Consider the following 27,706-nt stretch of genomic DNA (forward strand, 5'->3'; position numbering starts at 1 on the left):
TACCACACATTTCTTCCTAAGAACATACTCTGAAGACACTCTATGCCTTTTTTCTTGCTAACAGCAATCCAACAGTGTTTGTAATGATGGAACAAGAAACCACAGCAGAATGTCTCACTTGTACACACATGTTTTTATTTAACAGAAAAGATGACTCCACAGGCTGGGGCTTCTGCCACTGAGACCCTAACTCAGGAGGAGCATCAGATGCAGAGAATGATGGCAAAGCGTTCGAAAATCATCAAGGAGCTGATACAGACGGAAAAAGACTACCTCAATGATCTTGAGCTGTGCATTAGGGAAGTGGTTCAGCCCTTGAGAAATAAACAGGTAAATGTAACTTGGAGGGTCCCCCCCCAACCATATCCTAAATAAGATCACCAGCGCCATGAAATCAAATCATCCAAGTGTTAGTATCTGCCACAGTGAGGGTGGAGGGATGGGCCCTCTTCCTTGAGGCCTGGGTTTGCGGTGATGGAAGGTAGCATCAGATTCATATTTCCAGTGTCAGCAGAGGGACGCCCAGAGTCCCTTCATTTGGCCAAGAAAACTGTATTCCAAAATATGGGGAAAAGGAAGTTCACAGTTTCTGCCACTTTGAAATTTCTATGGGTTCTTCCTTGGATTCTTATGGAACTATGAGCAATAGGTTTTCAGCCACTTAGGAGCAAAGCACTTAATTTGATTCAAAGATGATAAAAGATTTTGAAGAAAAAAAATGTGTTTCTCCCCCCCCCCCACATTGAGAGATCAATTAAACTTCAGATTATTTAGCCAAGTAAAATTCAACATAGAAATGAACCTGAATGTAAGGTAACACTTGAAGTGTTCATAAGCTAATCATTCTCCTCCTTTTTAATCAAGGCCTTTTCAGAGACTTTCCTGTGAGGAGTTAGAGTATATTTGATTCATATATATGTGCATGTATTAAGTACCTGATATTGTAACTGGCACCGTTCCCAGCTCTGGGTTACAGTTCAGTACAAAACAAAGTCCTGCCCTTATGGGGTTTACTTTCTAGTGGGAGAGAGGAAGAGTCAGACAATAACTAATAAATTAATAAACAAATATAAATTAAAACATATTAGATGGTGGCAAGTATAGCAGAGAAAACCAAAGTAGGGATGAGGGATGGAGCATGGCCCAGAGAGGTGATGTTTCTATTTTAAATACGCTATAGTAAATGCAGACCCTTCCAATGGGGGACATTATAGCCAAGAACTGAAAGGGGTAAAAGGTGTTCCAGGCTGAGGGGAGAACAAGAGCAATGACCCTGAGGAGCGATAACCTAATCACTAGGGTGGTAAACAGTCCTCATACACAATTGAAACAATATACGAAAGCATAAACTAGAAAGTAAAGATGATCAGAATTCGCCTGCTTAAAAATAGTCACCATTCACATGGTTGGGAAACATCCTTGCAGGCATCAGTTGGGACAGTCACACACACACACACAAACTCATATATATTTTGAACATATATTTTTACATAAATGTAATCAAAACTACACATGCCATTTTATAACATAATTGTTTCATTCAGCAATCTGTTGGATGTTTCTTTTCATGACTACTGACACATACAGATGTTTTTCTACTGTTACTGATGCAGAGACACTCTTATGGTTTGGGTATTGTCACCTCATCTCCTTAAAATAAATTCCTAGAAGTGGAATTGCTAGATCAAAGGGTGTACATATTAGGGATTTTGATAAACATTTGCCAGCTGAAAACCACAAAGTCGATACCATTCTAATTTTCATTCTCATTAACAGTGCTTGAGAAGTCAAAATACCTTTTTGTATATTCATTAGCCATTTCTTTTCTCTTCAATCCCTATTCATATTCATGTCTCTTGCCCTTTTAAAAAGATATGGTTTATCTTTTTCTTATTGTTTTACAAAACCTCTTTATATATTAGGGGTATTCTTTTTTCATCCCACATGTTACAACTAATTTTCTCAGTTTGTCTTTCGCCTTCTAATAAGATAAAAACAAAGAGGGAGGCAAACCCATAACAGACTCTTAACTATAGAGAACAAACTGAGGGTTGCTGGAGGGGAGGTGGGTTGGGGGGATGGGGTAACTGGGTGATGGACATTAAGGAGGGCACTGAGTGTTATATGCAACTGATGAATCACTGACTCTACCCCTGAAACTAATAATACACTATGTGTTAACTAAATTGAATTTATTTTTTTTAAATAACCTTATTTAAGGTTAAAAAGTTAAACCTTGTTTAAGGTTTATGCATTTGATTTTTCCATGTTTAAGTGACCAAATATATTTAACTTTATGGCTTCTGGGTTTGGCATCTTAATACATACATACATTTTGATTACAAAAATATTGTCAGCCAGTTGTCCCACCTTCAATTATTACATCTTTCCCCCAGTACTTAAAATATCCAGAAGCAGAGTTTATGTTCTTAACACAGGATTCCTCTAAGAAATACTAGAAAAAATAACTGGCCTACAAATTAGGGAAAACCAGTGTAGATCAAGGTGACCTTAGATATAAATGTTGGGTTTGGTTTTGGTTTTGGTTTAAGACAGTGTATAAAGAAAAGTGGCAAAGCAGACTTTGAATTCTTCCTTCATACCAGGTCACTTTTAGTTTTACTTCTTCACGACTTTCAATAGGTAATTACTATTGGTCAGGTCCATTCCAAAGGCTTCACTGGTATTCGTATTTAATCCTCTCCTGGTTTTCAAGTTGGAGGGTAACTGGCCCCTTTCTGAATCTGGAAATTTCTTATTCATCCTGTAGGATTAAGAATAACATTAATGGTCATGATAGAAAATTGCTCTCTGGGTTCATTGCTAAATATATAAAAATATTTTTGGTGTTTTTCATTTAATATAAACTAGTTGTGTCTGATGTAACCTCTGTTCTGGCAGATATTAATGGTTATTAATAAAATGTTTATTTACATACTTATGAAAATATTAATTTTAATTAATTAATTAAATAAATTAACATTTAATTAATTTTAAATGCACATAGCATCAGACTCCAGACTCGACCACAACCTACCCTCCCTTATGGGGAGGTTTTACCATATTTACCATACCATTACTCCTATTTTCTGAAAAATTTAGAACCTTGTCCACTGCTCTGCTCCATACCTTCTCCCTCTCTCCAGGTCCAACATCGATGTCAGATCATTTCAATAATCAGGCAAATGGCCCGCACAACCTCCAGGCCTCTCCACCAGTTCCTTGACTTGCTGGCATCCTGAGATCTTTCCTTCAACCCCATCTTAGCCCCTCACTCCAGGCACCACTCCCTAGGGCTGTCATTCTATTTCTTCACCCCCTCAAGATCAGAATTTCAGGCTTACCATTCTCTAGCCTCCATGTCCTGTCTTCTAGCCCACACCCACTGGTTCCCTCTCCCTGACAGGTTTTGGATGCCACCAGGGGTAGTCCTTTCTCATCATTTCATTGAGAAAACAGACACAATAAGAAGATGCACTCCCCCAACACCACACCTACCAACATACCTGCATCTCTACCCATGTCAGCTGTCTAATGTTTCTGCTTCTAATTAAGGGCAACTTTTCTTCTAATGCCGTGGATTCTATCCCCTCAGACTTCTTCAAGGATTTCATTCCTGCCAGTGTCCTTTCTTCTTCCTGTGTATTGATTTTACCATCCTTATTGGATCAATCTCATCACCATTACCTGCTATCTTAAAAAAAGCAAAAACTCTCTCTTGTCTATATTCTCCTTCCCTGTTTAAGTTGGATGTGAAATATTTAATATGTTTAAAACCATATGTGACTAAGACATTTCAAAATAAGCACAGTTTACCAGAAGTCTGCCCTTGTGATGAGTTAATGATCAGTATTTAAAAAGACAGTATGGGGCGCCCGGGAAGCTCAGTCAGTTAAGCACCTGGCTCTTGGTTCCGGCTCAGGTCAAGATCCTGAGCCCTGGGTTGGCTCCATGCTGGGCGTGGAGCCTGCTTAAGATTCTCTCTCTCCCTCTCCCTCTGCCCCTCCCTCACATCATGCATGCTTTCTAAAGAGCATATTTTTGTATCAAATGGAATAAGAAGTTTATTCAGTATGCAAATGTTCTCAATTTTAAACCGTCTACCACACTGGTGAGCGAAACTGGCCCCATCAATATACATGCCATTGCTGAGCTATAATCTCATATATGTACTCTGATCATTGTTTTTGTTTTTGCTTTCATTGTTTTTCTTATTTTTTGCTTCCTATGTAACTCTTATGAGCAAATCTCAGAATTGGTATTTCAGACCGTGTAAAATAAAACATTTCCATCATGGTGACATGTAGTTTATCTGGCATGTTTCACTTTTACTCTCAATACTTTGAATTACCGTTCTCACACTTCTAACTCCTATTTCCCTTGTTGTTCTATTTAGATGGTTTATAGCTTGTTGATTTTTCACATCTGGCACTTCTTTTTGCTGAGATCTTTCAGTGCTCTCTGTCTGCCTCCTTGTGGAATCTGGTTTCAGTCTACTGGTCTACTTGTTCTTTCCACTCATGTTGAAATAGTAGTTATTCAGAGCTTTCTCAGAGTTGTCCTATCCAATCCACCTTTCCCCCACTTCTTAATGCTTTTAACCTTGACTAAGTAAATAGATACTCAGGAACCCAGATGAAACATTTATGAGTGCCAAGCTAGTTAATTTATGCCATGAATTTATTACTTTACCAACTTTTTAAAGTTCATTAGCTCCTTTTTGTCTTTACTTCCCTTCTAACTGTTTAAATACCATTGTCTTTGCACACAGACCACCTGTCATCAGTTAGTGTCAAAATTTATAAATTAAATACAATGTTTATGTAACCATGGGAACTATCTGTAAACCATGCTTAGCTAAACCTGAGGCAACATCAGTAAATATTGTACATGTACAAGTTAGTCAGGAAGGGACTTCAGGAAGTCAACTGTTCCATGTCTTTTCTCTTGTTGAGAAGACCATCTTTGCTTCCATTGCTGAAAAGACTATCTTTGCTCTATTGAGTACAATAGACCATGGAGAAGGCCTCCATGCCTTCTCTCAACACATCTGATTCATTCTTTTTAGTCCCAGAAGAAACAAGGTAGTATATGGAAGTTAAATTTGGAAGGAGGAAGTGGAAAACTGAGAAAAGCACTAGGTTATCCGAGGGTGCTTGCACGAATGAATCAGGGTACTAGTGAGTGTCTACACCCGGCCCTTGAGTTGGCAACTGTTCTGTAACAATCATGGTTACAAATCTTAACCATAACTTCAGGGCTTTTCTATAAACAAAACTTCACCTAACTGAAATCAGGGTCAAACTCGGCAGTTACATCTTCTTTAATAGCAGCATTGTGAGAGGTTTTGCAAAGAAGGCAAAAATTATCGACAACATTTGGTGTTGAAACATTTAGTGGGAAAACAGGTTCTAGTTATTTATTATCCAAACACAGCAATAGGAGAGATTGTACATTTTTGGCAGGAAGTCAAAATAAATCAAAGCCAGAGCAAACTAATCTAACAATGGAAAAGAGCTTTGTGTGTGAGGAAGGGACCAAAAAATGTTTGAAAAGAGGAGTTGGAGGAATCTAAAAACGTGTTTTTATTTTTCTTTGTTTTTAATTATTTCCTGAATTTTAAAAATTTACATAATACAAATATACCAAAAATCCCAAGGACACAATAGTGTCTTATAGTTATTCAATTTCCTTCTTTAGAAAACCATTACTAGCTTCTTTTTACCCTTCCAAGGGTATTGCATTTATAAGTGTATATGTTTGAATGTACATTTAGTAGATTTTTATTTATATAATATTCTATTTGTTTTGGATTTGCTCATATTATCTAATTGTGTGAATTATGAAATTTTGTGTTTTCAGAAAGAAGGGCAAAAATAATCTATAATTTTGTGTTGATAAGAGTTCAATTGGGGGGCACCTGGGTGGCTCAGTCGTTAAGCGTCTGCCTTCAGCTCAGGTCATGATCCATAGGTCCTGGGATCGAGCCCCACATCGGGCTCCCTGCTCCGTGGGAAGCCTGCTTCTCCCTCTCCCACTCCCCCTTCTTGTGTTCCCTCTCTCGCTGTGTCTCCCTCTGTCAAATAAATAAATAAATAAATCTTTAAAAAAAAGAGTTCAATTGGGATATTCTGTTCAAATTTGTGTACCTTATATTGCAGTAATTTTTTATAGCAGTAATTTTGAAAGGAATTTTATTATACAGAATATATAGAAGAAAATAATCACCCATAGCTCTATCACTTAGAAGTAAGTATTGTAAATATTTTTGTTTATTGACTAAGCATATACAGACATACCCAAATGTTTTGTGAAATTGGAATCACACCCTATATGCCATTATGGAATCTCGTCTCCCTGAAAAATATGTTAACACGTTTTATTTTTAACCACAGATAACAAATATTAAATTAAGTGGAAAATGTTTTCTTTTATTTATTGGGAGACCATACATTTGAGGAAAACAATATCAATGCTCTCTCTGGATACCGAGCCCCCAGTTGGAAAATGGCACCACCAGGGTTATCACGCAGGTCCAGGTTAACAGTGGGGTGTTCAGGGTCATGACGGCAGGGACAACTCTATGTCCAGCAATTGTTCTGTATGACATATGCGACATATCACACTGTATTAACACGCTACCGTCCTTCTCTCTCAGGGTCCAAAGAGGGGGAGGCAAGTCCTAAAATAGAGAATCTAAAAGACAGGGAATTAGAGAGGACAAATCCCTCCCAAAGGGGTAGGGAAGGGAAGGGATCACAGAACCCAGGGCATTCAGATTCCTGCTGTGCCTCCCACCCGAGTGAAGTTGCTGTAGTTTAAACTACGGGATCAGCCCTGTTATAGAAACTTATGTAAGAGGAGGGTTTGCCAAGCCCCCAGAGCACAATGTGGATAAAATCATCTCAGAAAGGAGACTGGGAGGAGGTGGCATAAGTGCATTATAATAATGAAAATACTTTGAATATTGTAATACCACGAAAATCTATATACAACAAAAAGATGGCCATGGCCCAATTTATGTCCTATGAATTGAAGCTATCATCACTACATTTTTAGTTTGGTAAATGATTTTTATATCCCTTTGGAGTTTGCTGTGATTTTAAGGGCACCCTCCTCACCAGAGTGAACCCATTGTTGTTCTATATGAAGAGGGTTGTAGCTTCAGCACTTGTTCTGGAAATCACCCAGGCTTCCGTCTCCTGCCCTCTCATTTGAGGTTTCTAGTTGGATGTCCCTGGTATCTGTCTTAATAGCTCAAACCTGGGTTCTACCTCAGTAGTGTCTAGCCTCTGGCTGCCTCACCGTGTGACCAGCGCTCCCATGATTTTTGAATGTTGAACCAGCCTTGTATATCTGGAATAAATCCCACTCAATCATGATGTATAATTCTTTATATACATTGTTGGATTCAATTTGTCAATATTTTGTGGAGGATTTTTGTATCTATATTCATGAGAGATTTGGTCCACAGTTTTCTTTTCCTATAATATCATTGTCTGGTTTTAGTATTAGGTTAATTCTGGCCTCTTATAATCACCTAGCTACTCTTCATGTATCTGCTAACTACCAAAATTTTCAGATTGTATCCTGGGCCTCAAAAATATTTCACCTTGGCACACTGACCATACATTTCTTAAAGTCAACTACTTTCTAAAACTGTTTCCTCCATAAAAATTGCCCTGGACTAAGTGAAATCAAGATGTTAATTGCTCATAGACATGTCTCACTTATGCAGATAGTCAGTATACTCCATTCATAGTATGTTTTACCATATCACATCAAAATCCAGTGCACATGTACGATACTTTTGCAATATATTACAACTGGGGAAACTGGGCAGAGGGGACACAGGACCCCTCTGTATTATTTTTTTAAAGCGTGTGAATCTATATTTAAAAATTAAAAGTTTAATTAAAAATATAATGCTCTTTTCTTCCTCTCTCTTCCTTTCTCTCTTTAACCACACGATCTTTCTTTTAAATAAATGTTTAAAATATATATGTAAGAACAAAATCTTTTCCTCTGACTCTTACCTTGATTTCTGTCAAACTTTTCTTTTTTTTTATTTTTTTTTAAGATTTTATTTATTTATTTGAAAGAGAGAGAATGAGAGATAGAGAGCACGAGAGGGAAGAGGGTCAGAGGGAGAAGCAGACTCCCCGCCGAGCAGGGAGCCCGATGCGGGACTCAATCCCGGGACTCCAGGATCATGACCTGAGCCGAAGGCAGTCACTCAACCAACTGAGCCACCCAGGCGCCCTCTGTCAAACTTTTCAATTAATTCTCTTTTTGTTGTGGTTTCAGAAAGATAGAGACTACTTTTTCACTGTAAGAACATCCATTGGGTTCTGTAGAAGAAACTGTGTAGCATATAATAATTTCCTATTTATTGGGGCACCTGTGTGGCTCAGTCGGTTGAGCATTGACTCTTGGTTTCAGCTCAAGTCTTGATCTCAGGATCATGAGATTGAGCCCCATGTTAGGCTCCAGGCTCAGCACAGAGCCCTCTGGAGATTCTCTCTCCCTCTCCCTTCCACTCTGTCCCTCCCCCACAACCCCTTCTCCTGCTCATGCATGCACACTCTCTCTCATTCTAAAATAAATAAATAAAATCTTTAAAAAATAATAGTAATTTCCCATGTGTCTTGGCTCTTTCTCATGCTATGCTTGGAATACCAGAAGTCCTTCTAGATTACAAAACGAATGTAAGGAAAAGCCAACTAAATCCCTTTCTCACTTCCACGTCCTACTCAATCTAGTCTCTTCTCCCCTATAGTCTAGCAGTTCCTGTGGTCAAACTCCTCAGTCACAGGACTTCACAGACTTCAGAGTACAGAGATCAAAAGTAGGCTGATAATATGAAAACAAAAGCTGCTCAGAAAGTCAGAAAGCAAAGCACAAATAGGAATTCTACTCATTATATTAAATAAGAATCTAAGGAATTCAAAGCAACTCACGTTAACTGTGATTGAGATGCTGGGACCAATTACTCAAAGAAATACATGTGATTTTCTCATTCTTCTTGCTGGATTTTCTGAGCTAATGTGCTTATTTTAAAATATTATACTCTTGGGGCGCCTGGGTGGCTCAGGTCATGATCCCAGAGTCCTGGGATCCAGCCCTGCATTGGGCTCCCTGCTCAGCAGAGTGCCTGCTTCTCCCTCCCCCTCTACTGCTCCCCCTGCTTGTGCTCTCTCTCTCTCTGTCAAATGAATAAATAAAACCCTTAAATTTTTTTAAATAAAATATTATACTTTTCCTGGAAGTCTGCTTTAAATATCAATACACATATTCTTCAATGAATTAAAAATACCGATTTTCATGGTTACTAAGATCACATCACAGTGAAGAATCCCACGATTTATATGGCCATACCTTTATGTTTTTTTAATCGAAGACTTAATTTTCACCCCTTTGTAAAACTCTAACATTTATTACTAATCTGGGCCATTGTTCCTCTATTATAAGGTCAGATACTTGAAATCATATTAGAAAAGTAGGAAAAAATATTGATGACTTTTTATTTACTTTTCGAAACATTTATTAATAAGGGTAGTTCTTGGGGCACCTGGCTGGCTCAGTAGGTAGAGCATGCAACTCTTGGTCTCAGGGTTGTGAGTTTAAGCCCTACGTTGGGTGTAGAGCTTACCTTTAAAAAAAATTTTTTTTAAATAAAATCTTTAAAAAAAGGGGGGGTGCCTGGGCAGCTCAGTTGTTAAGTGTCTGCCTTCAGCTCAGGTCATGATCCCAGGGTCCTGGGATCGAGCCCCACATCAGGCTCCCTGCTCAGCGGGGAGCATGCTTCTCCCTCTCCCACTCCCCCTGCTTGTGTTCCCTCTCTCGCTGTGTCTCTCTCTGTCAAATAAATAAAATCTTTAAAAAAAAGTTTTTTTTTTTTTAAATAAGGTCTCTTCTTATGTGCTGGAGCAGATTATAGTTATGCAATGTTAAATTTAAAAATAAAAATCCCACAAGTAAATGGTGCTGTCATCCACAAAGTGACTGCATTAATATATAATATGTAAGTGGCCTCTTTCTCAAGTTACTCACACAGTCATCACTGTTCACTTTCCCATCTTCCTTGGGAGGGACTTTTCTGTTTCGTCATCGTGGAAGGCATATAGTTTGCTGTCAGATTGGATTCAGACTTAGTTGGATATGGAACTGATATATCAATATTCTAGCATGTGAAAATTCTTTTTATGGGTAGGAAATCTCTTATCTTTGCTGGTTCAGAAAACAGCTCAAAAAATGAGGGATTTTTTTTTTAATCCTTGTATTACAGTTTTATGATGGAAGCTCTCTACCATGTTGTTACATCTATAAGCACCTCATAAGCTCCATTTTTTTTTAAAGATTTTATTTATTTATTTGAGAGAGAGAGCACAAGCAGGGGGAGGGGCAGAGGGAGAAGCAAGCTCCCGGCTGAGCAGGGAGCCCGATGCAGGGCTCTATCCCAGGACCCCAGGATCACGACCCAAGCTGAAGGCAGACGCTCAACTAGCTGAGCCACCCAGGCGCCCCCCATAAGCTCCATTTTGGGCAATTTCAGTTTTCTCTAATTTTTATAATCTATATTCCAGATCAAAACTTGCTGGGTCAAGTGAGGAGATAAATGAACGCATTTTCCAGTTCAGTGCAGGGGTTGGAACGTCCAGAATTGAAGAAAAAAAAGAGAGAGGGAGAAAGAGAGAGAGAGAGAGATGTGATACACAGATCTGTTTTAACATCAAGGAAAGTCATCCCTTCAGACTGGGTAACATGATCTTGTGCCCATCACCTCACTTCTCAGAACTGAGTTGCATAAAACACTATTTTAATTTGTTTTTATTTGTGAAAATAAGCAACAGAATTTTAGTGGCTGTAATTATTATATTGATGCTATAAACCTCTCAAGTGAAATGCCAGAGATGGTGGGGCACCTTTACTCAGGCATAGATCAACATGGCTATGCAAATCAGTATAGGGCCGTAAATCTTGGACTCCAAAGACTAAACAGTGGTGGGTCAAAAAGAAAACACATATTGGGGAAATAAGTATTTATTAACAAGCACTTATTTAAGGCACTTTGGATACAGACAAGGTTGATGATTACATGAGTTAGTTAATTAATTAATTTTAGGCCACTTGGAATATATAAAGACATGTGAAACTCATCCTTGCCATCAAAGACAAAGGATACCTAGTTAGAGATGACAAGACCCACAGCTATGAAAAGATAATGTGTAATGCAAAGCAATAATTGATAAATGCAAACAATGAGTGCTATTGGAGTTCACAGAAGGGACAGATCACTTTCAGACAAATAAACTAGGCCATATTTCATGGAGAATGTGATATTCTATTTGAATATGCAAATTAAAAGATTAAATGTTTGTCAAGTGTCTATTGCATACAATGCCCTCTGCTGAGTTCTGCATGGGAATCAAAGAAATTTATGTCATGGTCCTGCTCTAGAAGAGTTTATAACCTGGTCAAGAAAATGACTTGTAAACACATAAAAAGCCAAATAACAATTAAAGATATATTTCAAGACGGTGCTAGAAATGATTACAACAGAAGGTGGTTCATGATTAGTCCTGCTAATTAGTTATGCAGCAAACAATTGCTTTAGACATTAGCAGATGGAGGCACTCACTTTCCTGACCTCTTAACAGCATTTCATAGAACAATTTCCTTTTTCTGTCTTCTAAGACTCCACGTGCACCTGGTCTCCCTGAACTACTCCAATTTCTCTAAACACCAAAGTAGATCAAGGCTCAGCCTGTGCCCCTTTTCTCTCTTTTGTTTACATTCACTCTGTTGAGGATCTGATCTGGTTTCATGCCTTTCAATCCCATCTACATGCTAATGGTTGACAAATGTTTATCTCCAGCCTAGACATTTTCCCTGAAAGTTTGCTGTGCTTATATCCAACTCTCCAGTCAAATTTCTATGTGATCATCTACAAGGCATCTCCAATTTAACATTAGTCCAAAGCTGAGCTCCCAAATTTCCCTTTAAAATTTGCTCTCTTTATAGTCTTTCTCACCTTAGTAGATGGCAGCTCTGTTCTTCCAGATGCTTGGGCAAAAATCCCTGGTGTCATCCTTGACTTTTCTTTCTCTTAAACCCCATATTGGATCTACCAGCACATTCTATCAGCTCTGCCTTCAAAATTTATTCAGAATTAGACCACTTCTCACCTCTTCCATTACTTCCACCCTGATTCAAGAACCCATCAATAACCACCTAGATTATTACACCTTCCTCAAGACCCATCTCTCTTTTTCCCATCTTTGTCGCAATCAAGCAACCAGTGTGATTCTTCTAAAAATATCAATCAGATCATGTCCCTTTTCTACTCAAAACCTTCCAGTGGCTTCTCATCTCATTCTGATTAAACCCAATATTCTTATGATGACCTATGAGGTCCTACATAAGCTGATTCCTCATTCCCTCTGATCTTGCCTATTTCTACATTCTGGCCACCTCTGTGTTCAGTGAATAAGCCAGGAACAGTGTTGTTTCAAGCCATTTGTTCTTGCTGTTTTCTTTGCCTTGAATGTCCTTCCCCTAGAGAACCTCATGGCTTGCTCCTTCACCTCCGTCATGCCTTCACTCAGTAAAACATTCCTTGACCACCTCACTCTGTCTTATACTAGGTTCTCCCAGAAGCAGATCCAGATAAAAAGCATTTTAGAGCAAGTCATTTATTTGAAAGGTGGTCTCCTGGAATAGCAGTAAAGGAATAAGGACATGAAACAGAAAAGAAAAAAAAAGACAATATAGGTATATTCAGGAACAGATTGCTTCTGAAACCCAATGGGGCTCATATCCCATTGGGGTCTCTAAGGCACACGCTCTGCAGAACCTCAGAGTTGTGACATGTGAAGGGTATTGATCCACCAATTCCTGTTAGACATTGTTTGAAGAATGCTCCTGAGAGTGTTCATTCCTGACACCCTGGACTTCCCTGTGTGTAGACAGAGCAGGAATCTGTGGTCAGAGAAAGCCTTTAGATAGAGAATCAAAGATAGTAGCAGCAGGAAGAGCTTCAGTGTATATTTGGGACCAAGGGGATTTGGGTGAGGCATTCCCAGGGCTGTAGCTTCTCCCAAATTCCCTCTCTCTGCTTGATTTTATCCCTATAGCATTTAACCCTATTTATATACCGTATATTTTACTTATTTATCTCATTTACTTGTCTCCTTTATGAGGCATGGATTTTTGTCTCATTTGTTCACAGCTGTATCCCCAAGACCTAATAGAGTGTCTGAGACGTGAGCAGAAATAATAGCTTATGGATTGGTTGTGAATGACTTCAGGCTGCGTGAATGGTCTAGGAAGTCCTGGAGAAGGGATAGAATCTATATCAAATAACCACTGGTTAGGCAAAGGCATGGTCAGGAGAGCAATTCAAGAGCTCAAAAGCTGCAGGCCACAAGTTAGAAGTGAGCTAGCATGTGGCAAGTGTGAGGACAAGCCATTCCTTTTCATTGGAGCAGATGGTTCTTTTAAAATAAAAATAAATGGAATGAGACAAGGTAGGTCTTGGCCAGACAAAACTGTCAAGCTGAGGAATTTGGGGTCTTTTCTGTAGGCAGCTAGGAGGAACTGAATGTTTTAAAGGAGGGGAGTTCATCATTGTGTTGTAAACCTCATAAAACTTATGTTTATGAAACACTGAAAGAATCAGGCAAGCTGATTTGGGGAACCAGGAATAAAGATGAGTTTAGAAGCTTTTTCAGAAGCACTAAGTGGGATGTGATAGAGTTTTATGGAGTCACACACGCACACACAAAAAAGGCTCACAGAATGCTGGAAGTAGTGGGGTGAAACTATTGATATCTGAGGTCCAGGCGACACAGGAGTGAACTTGTCATGACTCTGGGGTTTGGAGTCTGGAATTTGGTGGTTCAGTTACTACATGGAGTGCCCAAACACCTGCCCTTTGTGTTTTGACAATATAACTTAAGTGTTTATTCCATACTTTCTTTTTAGAATTTCTAAAGAGTCATAAGATTTACTGGATTTTCAGCTCAGAAGGGCTATTCCTAGCAGTACTATTTGCCATCTGAGCATTTCATATAAAACTCTAAGTAAGAAAGAAGAGCAAACCTGAAGACCACAGCTGACCCCAGGTAATTTCTTTTCTGACTGTCCCTGTGTTAAGGCAAATAAGAGAAACAAAGGCAGGGACCCTTGATCAACTAGATTCTTTTAACCAAGGATATCAATAGAAACAATTGACTTTTCTATTAATAGTCAACACAAAGTTCGGAAGGAACTTCTCAATCTACTTCCTTTCTCAGAGGCCTCGGGAATTTCTTAAGTGGGACCACAGTCTCTAGCTTGGCCTTCACTCACCTCTGTCGGCTCTGCTTTTCTTCTTGCACAAGCTGAGTGAGATATCTGTCCCAGAATCCCAACCTACTTTTGTGAAGGGATTGACATCTCTGATAGAGGTCTGTCCACATTCCGTCTTCTGGCCTGGAATGTTTCCGGGTAGTTATCGGGTAAGTTGGCCATTTAGCTGCAAGATTAGTTAAAAGACTTGCTGTCTAGCCGTGATATTTATTCAATTTGTAGTTTGACTCAATTAGCCAGTTTAGAATCTAGTTTCACAGCAGGAAATCTCATACACACAAATCAGTAGTTTTGAGAAACCTGATGAAATAATGGCTAGTTTACCCTGAAAAGCTTTGTAATCTAGAAGCCAACTGTCTAAGTAAATGCCCTAGTAATTAGATAATTATCCTAGCCCTGTGGTTGCCAGGGCCTTCTGCCAACATCCTCTTTTCCACTTGCTGCAATTTCTGTCTCACAAGCCTTTCCTGCTCAATTGCCTCACCAAAAAATAAAACAAGACCTGGTTCTTTCTTCTCAGAATGTCCCCATTGGCTTTCCGCTTCTTATAGGTTTTTACCCATTTTCAGCTTTCCTCCATTCTCCTCTTACTTTTTACAGTTACAGTCTTAGTATCATTTGGTTTATAGGATCCAAGATTATTAATGGGGCAAACTAATCTAGGGAACACACCTAGGTCTCCCCATAATGTTGTGCATGGAAATGCCTTCTAGAAGGGGTGGATGGGACCAGCGTTCTGTAAGACTGAACCAGATGATGTTCAGGGTGGACTTCCTCAGTATGAATTCTAGTTAAGGGCCCAATATTGGACCCTATGTTGAACCAAATTTACTGCCAAATCATGTCAAATAGAAACACTGAAGTCTTATTGGGGAGGGTATGTGCTACGGTGAGCGCTGTGAATTGTGCAAGACTGTTGAATCACAGATCTGTACTTCTGAAACAAATAACGCAACATATTTTAAGAAAAAAGAAAAAGAAGAAGATAGCAGGAGAGGAAGAATGAAGGGGAGTAAGTCAGAGGGGGAGACGAACCATGAGAGATGATGGACTCTGAAAAACAAACTGAGGGTTCTAGAGGGGAGGAGGGTAGGGGGATGGGTTAGCCTGGTGATGGGTATTAAAGAGGGCACATTCTGCATGGAGCACTGGGTGTTATGAACAAACAATGAATCATGGAACACTACATCAAAAACTAATGATGTGATATATGGTGATTAACATAACAATAAAAAATTAAAAAAAAGATTTAAATAAAAAAAAAAAAGAAAGAAACACTGAAGTCTTTTCCAAAAACAATTTCCGGAGAAGCATTTGATGGGTGGCAATCACCATGAGCTACAAAATCAATGCTATTTATTGTCTTCTCTCTTCTACAATTATTGTGTGTGTATAACTTTATAAAGTTGTGTGATTTTGATCATCAAATTAGAAGCCTAAAAATATATTTCTAAATTGAGGTCAGGACAGTAATATCCAATTGAGGGCTTTTAATCCATTGGTTATTAGAAGAAAAACAATGTTTGTAGTTGCTGCTAATATTTGCCAAGACTTGTTAAAATCCTTAAGAAATATTAATAACTTTAGCTCCATAGTTATACTTATGAAATTTAGCATATGGAAATAGTCATGTGTGTAAATCAGGTTTTAGCCAGGAAAGCTGCTTCTAATAGTGAAAATGACATTCTATTTAGATTTCAAAGATTTAGTGACTGGTTAAATAAACTAAAGTATTTCTACATAATGTTGACATTAAAAATGGTGCAATTAAGGAAGATTAATGGCATAAAAAGATGTTTCTGTTATACTAAGTTTTAAAAAGGCAAATTTTATTTTATTTAATTTATTTAATTTATTTTTAAAGATTTTATTTTTATTTAGTTGAGAGAGAGCTCTGAGAGAGCAGGAGCAGGGGGAGGGGCAAAGGGAGGGAGAAACAGGCTCTCTGCTGAGCAGGAAACCCAACCCTGGCTCAATCCCAGGATCCTGGGATCACGACCTGAGCCAAAGGTAGATGCTTAAATGATTGAGCCACCCAGGGCCCTTAAAAAAAAAAGACAAATTTTAAAACATTATTTTAAGTATATAAATCTTTTGTACAGATGCACACATTCAGAGAGAGAAAAACAATTTGGCAGGACATACCTCAGAATATCAGTGGTTATTGCTGTGTGGTAGAATTCTAGGTGTTTGTGTTGTCTTTCTTTTACTTATCTGCCCATCTTTTTCTACAATGAACATGAACTACTTTTATGATAATAGTGGGTTTTTTTAAGAGTTTGTTCCTAGACTTCTTTTCAGTGTTCACTTTCAAAGGTGTCCATGGTTGGAGGTCTGAATGACACCTAAGACTGTTTAGTTATTCTTCCCTGTGACTGGGTTTTAGGCTGAGTGTCCCAGGGCTCATTAAACAAAAAACAATAAACAGGCATTTCCCAAGTGTAAACTAAGGGGAAATTTGCCCTCTGTCAGCAAGTTTTCCAGGTATACTAGTAGTCAAACTGAGTACAACAGTTTGTCTTTGTAGATAAAATTAAGTAGAAAGTTATAGAAGATGCACTTAATGTGATATTTTTCACAACCAAATTAGGTGATTTTGATTTTTCTTCTTCACACCACTTTTGATTGTTTTATACTGTACTTGTTATTCAGAGCCCAGTAGAGTGATTATGAGGAACATTTATTGATGGCTCCCACAGAGTAAATACATCATTTGAATTGTAGTGATTAGATTCCATTTAAATGGTCAAACCTCTTTTGGGTAACTAGGCATGGGCCCAGTAGTATATTAGATACAGTGGGGTATTCAAATAACTCACAAAACAAATGTCCTGGAGGAGCTCACAGTTTTGACACAGAGACAGATAAATTAATAAATGCCCCGATAAATATGGTGGGCTTCAATATCAGCATTGCGTCATACAAACCAAGAGTCATGGAAGCAAAGGAGAGGGAGAGGTTAATTTTAAGCAAGAGAGCAGAAACGTTTTCTTAAGAGGAAGTGAGATTTGGGGCTAGAAATAAAGAAAAGTGTATTAGTCCCCTATTAGTTACAGGTAACAAATAAAATTCAAACTAGCTTAAATAAAAAGGCAATTTATTATCTTCTATACTAAGGATTTCTTGCTTATTGCAAGGGAGATCCAGGTTTAGCCTTCCCTCACTCTATTGACTTGATCACAGTCAAACTCTCCACAAAGAGGACTGCTAAAGATAGAAGCTTATATACTTAAGGCTAATAATCCAGGCCCTTCTATTTCCTAACAACCATTCATTAAAAATCAGGGAAGATTTCATTTTTTGTTGTTGGAAACTGGAGGGGGAGACGAACCATGAGAGACTGTGGACTCTGAGAAACAAACTGAGGGTTCTAGAGGGGAGGGGGGTGGGGGGATGGGTTAGCCTGGTGATGGGTATTAAAGAGGGTACATATTCAATGGAGCACTGGGTGTTATATGCAATGAATCATGGAACACTACATCAAAAAAGTTAATTTAAAAAAAAGTTGGAACTTAAAAAAAAATCAAGAAAGATTCTCATTGGCTCTCCTTGGGAACCTGCCCATCCTGAGCCAATCCCTGCGGCCAGCTAGGTCACATGCCCACCTTGTATAGAATGACATATGGGGCAGGACATCATGACTGACAATTCCACCAGATCAGTTAGAGTTGGGGAGCTATGGCTTCCCCCCAAAAAGCAACAGAAAGAACAGAGAGATGGTCAAAACTACTGGACAAGCACTATCATTACCATCTTCATTTCAGACAGGTAGAATTTTGCAAAGTATTATGAGGGCAAAGCATTTGTGAGCAAAAGAAAGAAAGAAAGGCTAGGATATGAATGCAGGAAAATGCAAGGAATGTTTTGAACACAGTGGGTGCAAGGGGCTTGTGGGGTATAAAGTAATTCTACCCCAGTGATTATAGTCTCTGAATTGATGAAATGTTATAGGTATGTTTTCCTTTACTTAGATATTTATACCTGGGGAGCTTTGCATGCACACAACTATAAACTCAGCATATTTAATTGTAATGAGAACTTACATTTGAAGTATATCTTGTGATGAATATGTTTGTAAAGCAAAGAATTAAGTTGCCACCAGAAACACTAACCTTTAATTTTTCTGTTTTGTACATTTGAATTCTTATGCATTTTTGCTTAGGATAATGTGTACTTAGACTAAATCTTTTTTTCCAAAAAATAAATTTTTAATCCCTTTAAAAAAATAACCCAACTTAAGGTTTTAGAGCATGGCCTGTTTCTAGTAAATGATTAATAAATGTATATAAATGCTTCTTTGAATTTGTATCAATAATTATAAAGTCATCTATCAATTTTAAAAGCCTATTTGGATCAGACATTTGTTTGTTCCTGGCAAAGCAGTGACTGGATGTGAATTTATATTATGATTCACAGAATCCCCATGGGCCCATGATGATACAAGCCAATTGATGTTTTAATCCTTTCTGTCCTTCAAAAAGAAATGAAATTAAATGCTACATTTTTATTACTTAGTATTTGCTACATCGAGCTAAGATTATAGATAGAATATAGAATTAAATCCTTGCAAAATGAATTTAAAATCTAAATTAGAAAGATATGTAGGATTCTGACCTTGAGAAATTAATTATAGAAGGGACAACTTAGTGAAGACTCAGGAACAAGACAAAAAAATCCAGAGATGGCAAAATATTCTGTCAGTATTTGCTGGTAATGGACTAAAGTATAGGATTGAAAGGTCAATTTCCAGTTCCAACTTTGTCCTGACTTAGTAATTTTGAGCATGGCACCTCTCTTCAGGTGAACTTTCCTATCTTCAAACTTATTCATATCTTAGAGAGAAGCTGCATGCTATATGAAATAATATGAAGCATTTAAACTCCTCAGAATAAAGTTTTCACAACAAAATGAAATAATAATAGGGTACACTGTATCAATTACATCTGCTTTTATCATATAAAGCAAGCAAATCGGGATGAAATTTTTTATGTTAGAAGGATTCATTTCAAAATATGATTTTAAGAAAAATTCAACTGGTACATCTAAAATGAACCAATCTGGAGCCACCTGGGTGGCTCAAGCCGGTTGAGCGTACAACTCTTGGTTTCAGCTCACGTTGTGATCTCAGGGTCGTGAGATCAAACCCCACGTCAAACTGCTTAAGGCTCTCTCTCTCTCTGGGTGCCTGAATGGCTCAGTCAGTTAAGCCTCTGCCTTTGGTTTAGGTCATGATCAGAGGGTCCTGGGATCAAGCCCCGCATTGGGCTCCCTGATCAGCAGGGAGCCTGCTTCTCCCTCTCCCTCTGCTCTCTCTCAAATAAATAAATAAAATCTTAAAAAAAAAACTTTTCCTCTGCTCCTCTCCCCAAAATCTGATTCATATTCAACCTTTGGAAAACATATTTTGCACTATGCAAAAATTATCCCATTACTACTTAATTAATACTCAATGCATAAAGCCATTCCTTAGAATAAATAATGTGTTAAATCAGTGGTACCCAGAAATATGTGACACATCCTTAGCTATTTAAAATTATCATTTAACAAAAGAAGTCATGTAACTGTTATCTGCCCTTTAGATATTTTGTATACTATTAAATACATTTTGTAAAATAGAAATTGAAAGTCTTGAGTATCTATAGATCTCAGACAAAAGAGTCATATGTGCCCTATCCAATTAAAATGACTACTTAACATTTAGTGAGCTAATAATGATTGTAATGTAATAATACAGTATGGGGATATAGATTATTTTAGAAGACATTAAAAGTTTTTTAAATTTAAAATTTTAAATATAAAATTAAATAATACTTAAAATATTGAAATAAACCCACTACAAAGAATCATGTGGTATTTGAATCAAATGAGGCTGGGGCTGGGAGTTTTTTTGAAGACAACACTGATGATAGGAAGGTGAGGAATTTCCCACGATGGTTGGAAGGAGTGTGGATAGCTAGATCATATTACATAAGAAATAATTGACATAGTCACCAAATTTTAAACAAGGTGGAATGTGAAACAAATGCTTCATGTTTAATAACAGAATATCTTTATCAAAATAATATCTCTGTCTGGTACAGGGCACAACAGATGAGTCAACGCCAAAAAAGGATGGGATAAAAAGATGAGCAACCTGCCTCCTCCCTCCCCCCCTCCCCTCCCCTCACCACAGACTTAGCACACCCAAAGAGACGGATGCTGAGAGATGGATAGGAAAGGAGAAAGACGGAGACGAAATGAGGAGAGACGGATGAAGAAGCTACACTGTTGACTTTCATCTCCAGAATTCCCCCACATCTGCCTCCTCCCCTATATCCCTTGTTTCCAATTCCCCTTTGTTTCTTGGCCTCCTTTTTTAATTCTTAGCTGAACTCCCTGTCCCTCTCACTCCTAAAATGCTGACGTGGTTTGGAACCAGCAACTCTGCTTTGCACCTGTGAAGCTCTTCCGTGACTTGAGTATTGATGATGTGATTATCCACCTATGACCCCACATACAGTAAACCATGGAGAAAGGCACCTATTCCTATTCCCTGTGGTAGCCCAGTGGAGCCTGGACCAATCTGTACATAAGCCCACTAGACACTATTTGATTATGAAAGGAGATCAGACTTAAACTCCAGAGAAAGATTTAGAGGAAGATCCAGCAAAATCAGGGCACGTATCTCACCAACTTCTACTTAGATAGCTTAGGATGGTTGGCCATCCCTCTACTAATCTTCCAATGTCAAAAACAGAGTTTGGTTTCTATTACAATTCCTGATAAACAGAAGGCCTCCAGGAAATATTTAATGAAAGAGAGATGAATGAATAAATAAAATATTATAAGCACCAGCTCTAAGACCTAAGAATGATTATACTGGTTTTTGAGGGTGTGCATGAAGTTATAAAATATGACGAAACTTTAATTAGTAGAACATGTTTGGTGAAATTTCCATTCATATTTTTTTAAGAAAAAAAGCAGGAAGCAGCTCAGCACATCTACTTGTCATCACTTTTAGAACATCTGTGGTTCTAAAACAGCTTTGAAAAGAGTTACTTGCCTAGAGTAAGGTCTGACTTCTGCTGTATAAGCATTGAAGTGTTCTAAATTCGTACGTGCTAGTACATACTCTCATAGATGGCAGTTAATGAAAATATTGATGAGGTGGCTTAAATCTTCTTCACACTCTGGTTTTATAAGAATATGTATATGTACATTTGACTCATTAAAACTTGGTCAAAATAAAGAAAAAAAGCAGAGGGAACAGATGCAACATCATTTCCCCCCCTTTTTTGCATGAAAAACTGCACATTTACTCTAGAAATCCCAAATAAGAATGTTTACAGGAACAGTCGATGGAAGCAGCATGGGCTGGCATATAAAATGCTTACTGTTTAGCAGGAGAAAACGTCCTAAATACAGTGTGTCTCTCTCCATCAGCTGGTGTTCCCTGTTTGTGTTTCTTCAGATTGATCGGCTGGACGTGGATAGCATGTTTAGCAACATTGAATCCGTGCATCAGATATCAGCCAAGCTGCTGTCATTGTTGGAAGAGGCCACAACAGACGTGGAACCGGCCATGCAAGTAATCGGTATGTTTATTCTCTTCTTGAGTTCTACACTACAACAGGAAATAATATTTTAATAACCTCCCTTTGCTTTGGATTTATGTTTCTGACTCACCAAGCTTACCAGGAGATGCATAAATGCTAAACCTTTCTTCAGGCTCATTGTAATTACACAAATTCTGTATCTGTCTTCAAATGGGTTTCTATCTATTTGCTCAAGTCCCACAGTAACACTAAGCACACCATTTGCTTTTTAATTTTCAATCTTTCAACCTCTTTGCCTTCCAGATGTTCTCTCATTTTGTTTTATGGCTAACACTTACTCAGTCTTTAAAGAATTAAATATTTAAATACTTTAATAGCTTTACTGATTTTAGTCACAGTATTTTTCAGATCTTACGCCTATGAATCCATTGACTTTGGGATTGTAAAATTTTTTGCATGAAGGGTTTTCATAATTTATAAAACACACAGGTTCTACTTCTCCCATGCTTTTCCTTTTTTCCCTATATTATTTGCTTTCCAGATATATTTTTACTCACGGTCATAGATTATTTTCTTACTCTGGTAAGATTTTGGAAAAAAATACAAAGATATCTTCGAGAAAACATTGAGCCAAATTTTTATCCCCTCCATTTCTTGGGTGTTTCAAAGGGAATACTGTACTGTGAACTTTCTGAAGGCAGTTACCTCATTGGAGATACATAGTGCTATGGAGGCTAAGACTTCTTTAAATTTTTTTTGGTTATTTTTCTATTTCAGGTATAACATGCAAAGTATGTTCCCTACAAGAATATTAAAACAAATCAGGAGTACAAGAATAAAACAATGCCACTATCTTCCTGATAAGTAACCACTGTTACCAGTTTGATGTGGATCCTTTCTTTGAGACATATACAGAGACACAAACACACACACCTTATATCTTTATTCACTGTGGCTTAGTTAGTGAAAATCAGGGTTTCAAAAATGAAATTGACCTTGTTTAATATTTATGGAAGACCCAAAGCTTAATAAGCAAGGCTGATATTAAGCAAAGGTGAATCAACCTATTTGTAGCGTTCCACAGACTGAGAGGTCAGCTCACTCAAAAAGATTCTCCCACAAACAGGTTTAAATTTAATCATTACTTGTGACTGAAAGTCCCCATCATGTTCTGAAAGTTTGTGTTCCCCTAACATTCATATGTTGACACCCTAACCCTCAGTGTAATGGTATTTGTAGGTGAAGCTTTTGAGAGGTGATTTTGGTTTAGATGAAGTCATGAGGCGGAGAGAAAGCGGTCCCCATGATGGGATTAGTGTAAGGAAAGGAAGACAGACCGGAACTCCTTCTCCCCTCCTCACCATGTGAGGACACAGCAAGAGGGCAGCTATCTGCAAACCAGAAAGGAGGTCCTCACTAGAAACTGAGGCAGGTGGCACCTTAATCTTGGACTTCCCAGCCTCCAGAACTGTGAGAAATCAATGTCTGTTGTTTAAGCCCTTCCTCCCCCCAGTCTATGGCATTTTGTCATGGCAGCCGGAGCTAACGTAGTTTCTAATAAGCTGTAAATATATTTTCTAAAGGAAGGACTCTATTCATTATTACTTTAGTGTGGATTCATTGTCCATTCATTTATTAATTCACTCAATGACTAGTTATTAAGTAGCAGCATGTATAAAGGTACTGTGTGGCATTGTTGGGTATCAAAAGATGAAAGAGATCATCTCTGTCCTTCAAAAGTTAGCCATTGAAAAGCTCCTTGAATTGAAGGTATTTGTGTAATACACCATCAGACTATTTTCTATGCCGCTGCAGTACTTCAGAGGATAAAAAAGAATATTTCTAGATGGGGAAATCACAGAAGGATCCTTGAAGATGTTTCTTGGTCCTACAGTTACAGTCCAGATTTCAATAAGTGGGGTCCAGTTCTGAAAGATTAAGTGAAAGCAACAGCATGAACAAAAGCATGGATAGCAAATGCCAAATGTCAAGCATGTTTAGGAAATGGCGAGAGATCAAGCCAAGCAGGAGTGAAGGATGAATCTGAAGCAGGAGTGAATCAGAAATGAATCTGTAGGGGTGCCTGGGTGGCTCAGCCTGTTAAGTCTCTGGCTCTTGGTTTCGGCTCAGGTCATGATCTCATGGATTGTGAGATCAAGCCCCACCTGGCTCCATGCTCAGTGGAGAGTCTGCATGAAGATTCTCTCCCCCTGCACCTCCCCCCACTCTCACACATGAGCACACACTCTCTCTAAATAAATCTTTAAAAAGAAAAAGAAATGAATCTGTAAGTGTAGAATAGAGACAGACTATACTCAGAATCAAATTTGGAATTTACTCTGCAGGTACTGAGGAGCCATTAAAAGATTTTTCAGCAAGGGTGTGATGAGACATACAAGTTTCTGGAGAAAGAAAACTATGGTAAGTATGAAGAGAATGGATAGAAGGAGAAAATGAGTACTAGACTAGTAAATAGGTTGTTATAAATAATGCAGTCATGTGGTAACAAGCATCTAGGCTAAGGTAGATACAGTGAGACTAAGAAAGGGGGCTCAGATTCAAGAGAAATGTTGAATAAAGCATAAACAAGATTTAGGGGTTGGCTGCCTGTGCTAAAGTCAAAGACAATTCCAGGTTTAAGGAGACAAGTAGCCTAATTTATCTAGAACATCCTGGTTTTAGCCTAGTCTAGCATTCAGTCCAGTTTAGCATTTATCCTGGAATTTCTCCTTTTTAAGGAGAATCATTATTAATCACTGCACTACAAGAGATTTGGTGAGACCTCCACATTGTACTCCAATTTCTAACCGGTCTCTCCTAATAGAATATAAGAGGCAGGTGTATTTGACAGAGTTCTCACCATAACACTTGCTAAACTCTGAAAGACAGCCCATCTTTCCTTTTCCAACCTTTTGAAGTAGCATACATAGCCCTGGCTGACGAGAAGACGACATTTGGACATGAAGCTAACTGCTTCCTGTTCCGATGCTGGTGGGAGATGTTTCTGATGCTACGGATTCTGCTGTCCCCTGGGCATAGCAGCTAGGATGTCATGGCCCATGATGGGTGGCCCTTGCCGTGACCCGTGAGAGGCAAAAAGCCACCAGGCTATTAGTCAGGGGACTATTAGCGGGGCAATTAGGGAATTAAAGATTAGATGTAAGTGAAATTCCTGTGACAGATAGAGGCTTTGCTGTCCTGCTACAGAGTATCTGGATGCTGTTGCTACAATAGTTGGGTAATTCATCTTATGATACAAATCCATAACTTTTTTTTAAAGATTTTATTTATTTGAGAGAGAGAGAATGAGAGATAGAGAGCACGAGAGGGAAGAGGGTCAGAGGGAGAAGCAGACTCCCTGCTGAGCAGGAAGCCCGATGTGGGACTCGATCCCGGGACTCCAGGATCATGACCTGAGCCGAAGGCAGTCGCTTAACCAACTGAGCCACCCAGGCGCCTCAAATCCATAACTTTTTAATAATCTGGTTATCTTCCTTTGTTTTGCAATAAACCCTTTCAGAAGCAAGTGTTTCATCTATGCATGTTTAACAAAAATTAAGTATTGGTTTTCTGTTGCTCAAGAAAGTTGATGACGAACATATAACACACAGAATACTTGCTCTCCACCATGGGGTTCTTAATGTTATCACTGACTGTAAGACAATCGGAAGAGAAGAAATCTGCTGAAGAAGCAGCAATATCTACCTCAAAAGTTAGTCATTGCTTTAAGAAGATTGTGCCCATTATTTTCAAACCTTGGCATTTGGCATTTGTGGACCATGCTTCTGTTCATGCTGCTCCCTCCACCTGGAACCTTCTCAACCTTCTTCTGACTTGTTGAAATCCTATCTATACTTTTAAGCCCAAGTGCATGTGGTTTCACACTTACAGCTGCAGAGGTGTATAACATTGAGCACTTTATGCAGCATGGCTTCATTAGGTCAAATGACAGTTATCCTAAGTTAATTTCTCTCATTTTCAGTTCTGAGTTTCCTTGGGCCTGTAAGAAATGTAAAGCAGTGGTTATTAATGAGTTGACACAAATAGCAGAAGAGTTTACAAACAGTTAAATTATGACAGTTTTATAACAGTGTGAGCAGATAAATTAAATTTAAAAATTAATTAATTCTGATAATGATAAAAAAATAAAAGGTTTAACCAGGGGCACCTGGGTGGCACAGTTGGTTCAGCATCTGACTGTTGGTTTCGGCTCAGGTCATGATCTCGGGGTCCTGGGATCCAACCTGCATCAGGCTCCACGCTCAGTGTGGAACCCGTTAAAGTTTCTCTCTTCCTCTCCCTCTGCCCCTCCCCTTGCTCTCTCTCTCTCTCTCTCTCTAAAATAAATGAATGAATAAATTAAAAGAAAAAAGTTTAACAATTCACAGAACAGACAAAAACCTTTTGGAAGTTTATTGTGTCAAAGGCGAATTTTCTGACCTTATTGTGAATGCTACTGTACTTTAAAAAAATTAAGCTTGTGAACGCAAATGATAATATGAGTACATATTTTGGGGGAGCACAGCATCTCAGTAAAATAATATTTTTACTAAAGTAAAAAAAAATCTATGGAACAAAAATTTACTTGAGATTGATTGTGGTGATTATGTACTAAAGCTGTGACATTCTATTAGTCGAAGTGGTAACTGTAGTCAAAATTCACACAGCTTTATATATACAAAGTTAGAGTAAACTATATACAATACCTGGAGGATAAAGCTGATATTAATTTTTTAAAAGATTTTATTTATTTGAGAGAGAGCGAGCATGAGTGGGGGCGGGGGGGGACAAAGGGAGAGGGGGAAGCAGTCTTCCCGCGGAGCAGGGAGCCCCATGTGGGGCTTGATCCCAGGACCCTGGGACCATGACCTGAGCCGAAGGCAGATGCTTAACAACTGAGCCACCCAGGCGCCCAGGCATAAACAATCTTATGCATGGTGGTAACACTTTCTTTGTTTGCTCCTGGTCAGTAATCAACTTTTAGAAATTGGCATTTTGTTCAAAATTAATTAGAAGTCTTTACTTAAAGTATTCAACAAAGAAAGGGAAAAAAGAACTACTTCAGCTTTTTAATCTTTACAATTGTAATTACTGAAAACAAAATTGTAAATAGGAAGACACTGAAATTTATCACTACTAAAACAAGAAGTTAGCTTTAAAAAATCAGTTTATATGGTGTAGAAGATTTAATTTTAAAATTCTTTAATTCCATTTTGGAAAACTTGACCTACAGAAAGATGTTTTGATAGAGTTCCTATTAAATAGGATAAAATTATATCCTGTACCAGATTTTACAATATCTACATTTGGAAAAATATTTAAAAATCATAAAAAGAAACAACTTCTTTGGTGAGCTTATTTTGTAAAAATAAAGAAAAGAATCCAAATGGAGGCAAAAGTTAGTACTTGTGAAAATATTTCAGCTCAAATATTTACATATTTCAATATGGAGAGATATATAATCAGAATTTTAATATTTTCCATTTAGCAGAATTTTCTTCAAGCATATCAGGTGCCTCTGTGCTTATATAAGAGTATTTTCCTAATTAAAAATATTATGGTTTACATATTTGAGCAGCAACATACATAATGCTAGATTTTAATATACATACATATACATGCGAGATTTTAGTCTACATACATACATAGATTTTAGAATAAAATAAATATTGAGTTCATACTGATATAAATGAGGAGAAAGGAAAAGTCTTCCATATAGTAGATTTCATTGAATAAATATAGAAGGAAAGAGGAGAATTGAAAACCACCATTAGACAAACACTGCAGTTATAATTGTTGCAGCCAAATCCACTGATCAG

The 27,706-nt window shown here is 38.0% G+C and overlaps 1 protein-coding gene across 2 annotated transcripts in view; it reads left to right on the forward strand.

Moving 5' to 3' along the window:
• ARHGEF38 (Rho guanine nucleotide exchange factor 38) overlaps positions 1-27,706 on the forward strand; it is a 121,723-nt gene that overhangs the window by 31,264 nt on the left and 62,753 nt on the right. For both annotated transcript variants that reach the window (XM_025873731.2, XM_073891203.1), the window contains exons 2-3: positions 146-330; positions 21,803-21,926. In XM_025873731.2, coding sequence (XP_025729516.1) covers positions 146-330; positions 21,803-21,926 — 309 coding nt within the window. The remainder of the gene's footprint in view (positions 1-145; positions 331-21,802; positions 21,927-27,706) is intronic.

Source organism: Callorhinus ursinus, unplaced genomic scaffold (assembly GCF_003265705.2).
Source record: "Callorhinus ursinus isolate GAN/ISIS: 27379988/994484 unplaced genomic scaffold, GSC_fseal_2.0 scaffold4, whole genome shotgun sequence".
Lineage (NCBI taxonomy): Eukaryota > Metazoa > Chordata > Mammalia > Carnivora > Otariidae > Callorhinus > Callorhinus ursinus.